At 34.0% G+C, this 5,965-nt stretch overlaps 1 protein-coding gene across 1 annotated transcript in view; it reads left to right on the top strand.

Annotated features, from left to right (window-relative positions):
- The window catches only part of TAF4B (TATA-box binding protein associated factor 4b), a gene marked incomplete at its 3' end in the record, with an annotated part of 77,830 nt that extends 72,857 nt beyond the window's left edge, over positions 1-4,973 (top strand). Inside the window, exons 10-11 of the mRNA XM_019656143.1 lie at positions 916-1,085; positions 4,785-4,973. Coding sequence (XP_019511688.1) covers positions 916-1,085; positions 4,785-4,973 — 359 coding nt within the window. The remainder of the gene's footprint in view (positions 1-915; positions 1,086-4,784) is intronic.
- Positions 4,974-5,965: the final 992 nt, after the last annotated feature.

Genomic DNA, 5,965 nt, shown 5'->3' with positions numbered 1-5,965 from the left:
TTGGTGTGTGAGTTATGATCCAGTAATGTGCTTGTTATTATATAGGTGATAAGGGTGCCATGAAAGAATTTTAGTTTTCCCTCTCTCTCTCTCTCCCTCCCTCCCTCTCTCCCTCTCTCCCTCCCTCTCTCTCTCTCTTCCTTAAACATATATACACATCTTAGTACTATAGCCATATGGCAATTTTGTTAGATAAAAACCACTATTTAATTTTGCTTGTTCAATATAAAGAGCTTAAACATATTTTGTATTTTATATGTGTATGTTATAATTTTATATGTTATGTATAGGATTTTTGCAGCCATTCGTTCAAGGATGTGGTTTGATTAATTCAGTTGGTACAGATGGGGAACACCAAAGTCTGAAGCAGAAAAACAAAACTAGTTTTAACCATTTGGTTTCAGAATAGCTAGTCAAGAAAGCTTCTTCTCAAGGCCCTTTATGTGGGTATTGACCTCTGGGACTGGGTGATTTCTGCTGCCCCTCAGTGGGACAGTGGAGTACACTGGGGAAATTTGAGGGGCTTTTAATCATTTTGGATGAAAATACAGAAGTCTGTTTTTGTTTCTGTGTTTTTCATTTCAGGGGATTTGTGGATAACTTAGTATAAGTTCCAGATTCCTCTTGGTGTATCTCATTTACTAAACAGAGGGAGAGATGGGCACTAGAAGACAGTTGCTTGTGGTTTATTTTTCTGATATTAAATGTACACGGTGGTTAGAGACACCAATTAATTTTAAAAGCTTATAGAGAAAGATAGCCATTCTTCAGTTCTTCTCTTGCTTGGATAAATTGAATAAAATCATGTCTTTAGCTATAAGGAGAGCTCTATAATTCTTTGCTCTCTTAAATCATTCATGCAATAAGCACCACCACCACCACTACCAAAAAAGCTCTATCTTTGTTTTCTATTAGAGATGAAGATGACATCAATGATGTGACTTCCATGGCAGGGGTCAGCCTCAATGAGGAAAATGCCTGCATCTTAGCAACAAACTCTGAATTGGTTGGCACGCTTATTCAGTCATGTAAAGAAGAACCATTTCTTTTCATTGGAGCTCTACAAAAGAGAATTTTAGACATTGGTAAGTGCAAACTTATGATTATTAACCTAATGGGACTGTCTATTCCATGGGAAATCTTATCAAAGAGAGAGCTTTGGTTGGTCTTCCTGGAACTCTGAGACTTACATAAAGCTCTGGAAATAATTAAGATTCATAGGTGTCATAGAAAAAAGTATTGTAAGGGCTGGCCAAGTGACACATTTGTTAAGAGTTGGCTTGGGAGCACCAACTCTGAGCATCAGAGCCCCAGTTTGGATCCTACATGAGGGCCAGTGACGCTGCATAAGTGAAATTGTATTCCCATCAAACTTTATACCCTAAAAGAGACCACATTTAGCTTGTAGCCTCTGCTTTCAAGGAGAACTCTGGGGACAACTATTTGTATTTTCAGTTATTAATGATGCACAAACTTGTCATTTAATATGATGGGAAAAACAGAGTGAATGGAATTATGTATTTTTAGGAATATTTTCTCTTTATAGTAAAATTTCGTCTTTATAGAACAGGTCAGAACCAAGACAATTCCTTAATAACAAATTATAAATTTACCCAAAGAATTTTTTTAGAAGGTTTTTCTACTCAAATATGTTAGGAAAGTAAACATGCCAGCATTCTCCCTCTTTTGCTAATTACCTAAATTAAATTACACAGACATTCTGTAAAATCACAGAACAAGCTTGCAAGCACCAATTAGATCTCCTTAATCAGTTATGTTCACTTTGTTAAAGTGGGTGTTTTATTTAAAAGTGGGAATTTTTTCTTATAGTATTTAACTTTGTAACTTTGTCATTTTTTTATTAAAGTTTATTGGAGTGATTATAGTTAGTAAAATTACATAGGCTTCAAGTGTACAATTCTGTAATACATCATCATCTATATATCACAATGTATGTTCACTCCTCAGAGTCAGTTCTCCTTCCATCACATTATATATGACCCCGTTTACCCTCATTTACTACCCCCCTAACCCCTTAACTTCTGGTAACCACTACACTATTGTCTGTGTCTATGAGTTTTTGTTTCTTTCTTTGTTTGTCTCGTTCCTTTGTTGCTTTCAGTTTTATAGCACACATTATCAGTGAAATCATTTGGTTCTCGACTTTTTCTGTGTGACTTATTTCACTTAACATAATAATCTCAAGATCCATCCATTTTGTCGCAAATAGCAATATTTCATCTTTTCTTAAGGCAGAGTAGTATTCCATTGTGTATATATAACACATCTTCTTTGTCCAGTCATTTATCAAAGGACACTGGTTTCCATGTCTTGGCCACCATAAATAAAGCTGCAATGAACATCGGAGCATATATATCAAACTAAAAAGCTTCTGCACAGCAAAAGAAACCTTCGAAAAAATAAAGAGGCAACCAACTGAATGAGAGAATATATCTGCAAACAATGCCTCTGATGAGGGGCTAATATCCAAAATATATAAGGAACTCATATAACTCAACAACAAAAAAACAATCCAATCAAAAAATGGGCAGAGGACCTGAATAGACATTTCTCCAAAGAGGACATACAGATGACCAATAGACATGTGAAAGGTGCTCAACATCACTAATTGTCAGAGAAATGCAAATAAAAGCCATAATGAGATATCACCTCACACTGATTAGAATGGCTATCATCAGCAAGACAAATAATAACAAATGTTGGAGAGGCTGTGGAGAAAAAGGAACCCTCATACACTGCTGGTGAGAATGTAAATTGGTGCAGCCACTATGGAAAACAGTATGGAGGTTCCTCAAAAAATTAAGGATAGAATTACCATACAACCCAGCAATCCTTCTCCTGGGTATCTACCCCAAAAATCTGAAAACATTTATCCGTAAAGATATGTGTGCCCCAATGTTCACTTTGTCATGTTATATTATTGGGTTAGTGACGATATTAGAACATTTCATTGTTCACTAAGCCTTGGAATTGTTTGCAAATCCTGGCCTTGTTTATTTCTAGTATTTAAAAAATATAGTCCTTACTTCACGGACGATGTAGAGGCTTGACCACTGCATTGTACACCTGAAGCTGATGTTGAAAAATATTGTATGTGAACTATAATTTTTTTTATATATATAGTCACGGGATGTGGAATACAGTGTGAGGAGTGGAGTCAATGGAATTGTAATAGATATGTATGATATGGGGGGGATGGTGGATTAGGGGAGGGGGGTTGTCACTTTGTGAGGGGTAAAAAGTATAACTATTGCACTGTTTTGTACCCCTGAAACTAATAAATAAATAAGTTAAATAAATAAATAAAATTTTGGGCTTTATGTATTTGAATTTTTTTTAAAAATGGTCTTTTACATAGGATGAGGTATCTGTTTTATAAATACATAGGAAATTATTTTCAAAGTTTCCCTCCAAAACATTCAATATTTGTAAATGTTCATTTTCTTTAAGCATGAACTGGCATGTCATTTTCTATCTACTCTATGTTTAGTTCTAATTTTAATGACTGGATTGTTTTAAAACTGTTACTACCCCTTCTGTAAAAGGCCCCCACTATTAGTTTATGCTGATGGTTTTAGTAAAGTAACTTGATTTTGTAGTGTGTTTTCCCCTCTTCAGTCTAAAATTGGTGATGAATTCAGTTTTGCTAGAAAACAATTAACTACATTACATTTTGAAGGTTTGACTAAGGAGAAGCTGGATAATTTTATATCTTCTTCCTGTCTGGTTTACTATAGTCTGCATTTTGAAATAAGGTTTAACTTTTATTATGAAATAATATCAAATAATGTATTTCAGATTTGTTGGCTTTTAATTAAAGTTTATTTTTGCTATACTCATACACACTTTGATTAGTGTATAAGAGTGTATTTCAGATGGAGTGCAAAATCAGTGATATTTTAAAAATTCCTGTGTATTTGCATATGTTAAAAACAAACACAACAACACTATTAAAAGCTCATTTAAATTAGAGTACCTAATTGCCTATATCTTTAGATTTAGGTCTCTGTTGATACAGGTGGTTTCACTGAGCTGGAGAATTACTATTTAAATAGTGATAAGGTTGATTTATAAATGAACTTTTTCCTTTGGGTATGTGGTCCAAATTGTTTTCCAGAAACTTTCTTCCAAGTTAGCAAAAAGAAGACTAGAAGTTTGGTTTATTTACGGAAGGAGATATAGTGAAAGAAAAGTTATCCAGGCTTTGAACCCATTTCAACTTGTAATTTAATTACCAGGCCAATTTATCACAATGAGTTAGTGCAAAATAAGTATGATTGGTAATGGACAAAAGGAGTATAGGTATGTCTTGCAGACAAGGCATTAACAGAGACTTCTGATTCATTGAAATAAATGTCATAAATTGTTAACAGTGTCAAATAGGACAAAATGTAATTTTCCATTTTTTTTAATTACTAAAATTAGCAGAATATGGCACTGATTTCTGCAGTTACCGTTTTTCTCCCTAAACGCTAGGCTTGATTTGTGTTCTTATTAACTTTGTCCTATAAATGACCTTGCAAGGAGAATGATTCTAGAGACTAAGTGAAACAATGTCTATATTTTCTGAGGCTTCAGGCTAGGTTTTATTAATATAATGTCTTAAGATCTTTGAAGTTGTGACTTTACCAGGAAAATCATAATCTGCAAACCTTTATTCATAATGGGTATGACTTCCAGGGGGAACAGAATACCTGCTGTGCTAATTATTTCAATTATCAGCCTCCACTAAAACACATAATGGATTTTCTCTGCTTCCACAGGTAAAAAGCATGACATTACGGAACTTAACTCTGATGCTGTGAACTTGATCTCCCATGCAACACAGGAGCGATTACGAGGCCTTCTAGAAAAACTGACAACAATTGCTCAGCATCGAATGACAACTTACAAGGTAAAGGAAATCATTAAAGAAGTACAGACTCTTCTCTCTCCTCTTTATCGTGTTCAAGGTAGTTATATATATATATATATATATATATATATATATATATGAATTTATATTCTAAGTATATTTTTAAAGAAAATGATTGAGAGACATATTTCATGTTGGTTGAAAAATCAGTCTTATTCCTAATTTGTCTTATTTAGATACGTTTACATGACAAATAAAATAGAGTTTAAAATGGTATTCAAAGCTTCTGTGTCAGTGTAGATTGAAATATACATCTGTTCTGCCTGAGGCTTCTCCTAAAGCTTTTGATTGGGAAGGAGACTATGTTAGAATGGAATATTGGATAGTTATATTCTCTTCAGTGATCTTTTCTGCTAGCGCTCCTGTCCCTTTTAATAAGTTAAATGATTGCATTGAGTGCTAATACCGATGCTACTCATTATCGTTATTGGCTGCTTTTATAAAAAATTAAATGCAAGAATACCCTAGTGGTGTGAACCAAATCACTTGCTATTATCAAGATGAAAGCACTTGATTTATGGCTTTCGTGGAGAGCGAATTTATTGGGTGATGAGGGATGAAACAGGAAAACAATAACCTTTCCCCCCATACCGAAAAATGTTCATAGCTAGATTTTTACAACATACTATGTCGGTAACCTTATGAGGTTTTGAGTTTGCAAGAATGGTCATTGTCATGATGTCCTAGCCATAGCTTAACAGGAATCCAGGGCAATATCAGCTGCCATCACTGGTAAGTTCCCTGGAGGAATCATTCTATTTTCTCTCCTTTCTGCTTCATTTAGAACTAAGGAAAGGCTGTTTATAGTTGCTGAAGTCTTCACTTGTATAAATCTTTGTGAGAATTTGCTGGACTGATTTAAAAATATGTGATCATCAGGAGAAAAAGTTGTAAAACAAAACAAAACAAAAAAAAAACCAGTATCATTTCTTTGTGTGTGTTTCTAGAATTTGTCCATTCTGGGTTATCTAATTTGTTGGCATATAATTGTTCATAGTATTATAATCCTTTTTATTTCTCTCTGTAAGG

This window comes from Hipposideros armiger, unplaced genomic scaffold (assembly GCF_001890085.2).
Source record: "Hipposideros armiger isolate ML-2016 unplaced genomic scaffold, ASM189008v1 scaffold_255, whole genome shotgun sequence".
NCBI classification, from domain to species: domain Eukaryota; kingdom Metazoa; phylum Chordata; class Mammalia; order Chiroptera; family Hipposideridae; genus Hipposideros; species Hipposideros armiger.
Note: the sequence above shows the minus strand (reverse complement) of the source record. Positions and strands in the feature narration are given on the sequence as shown.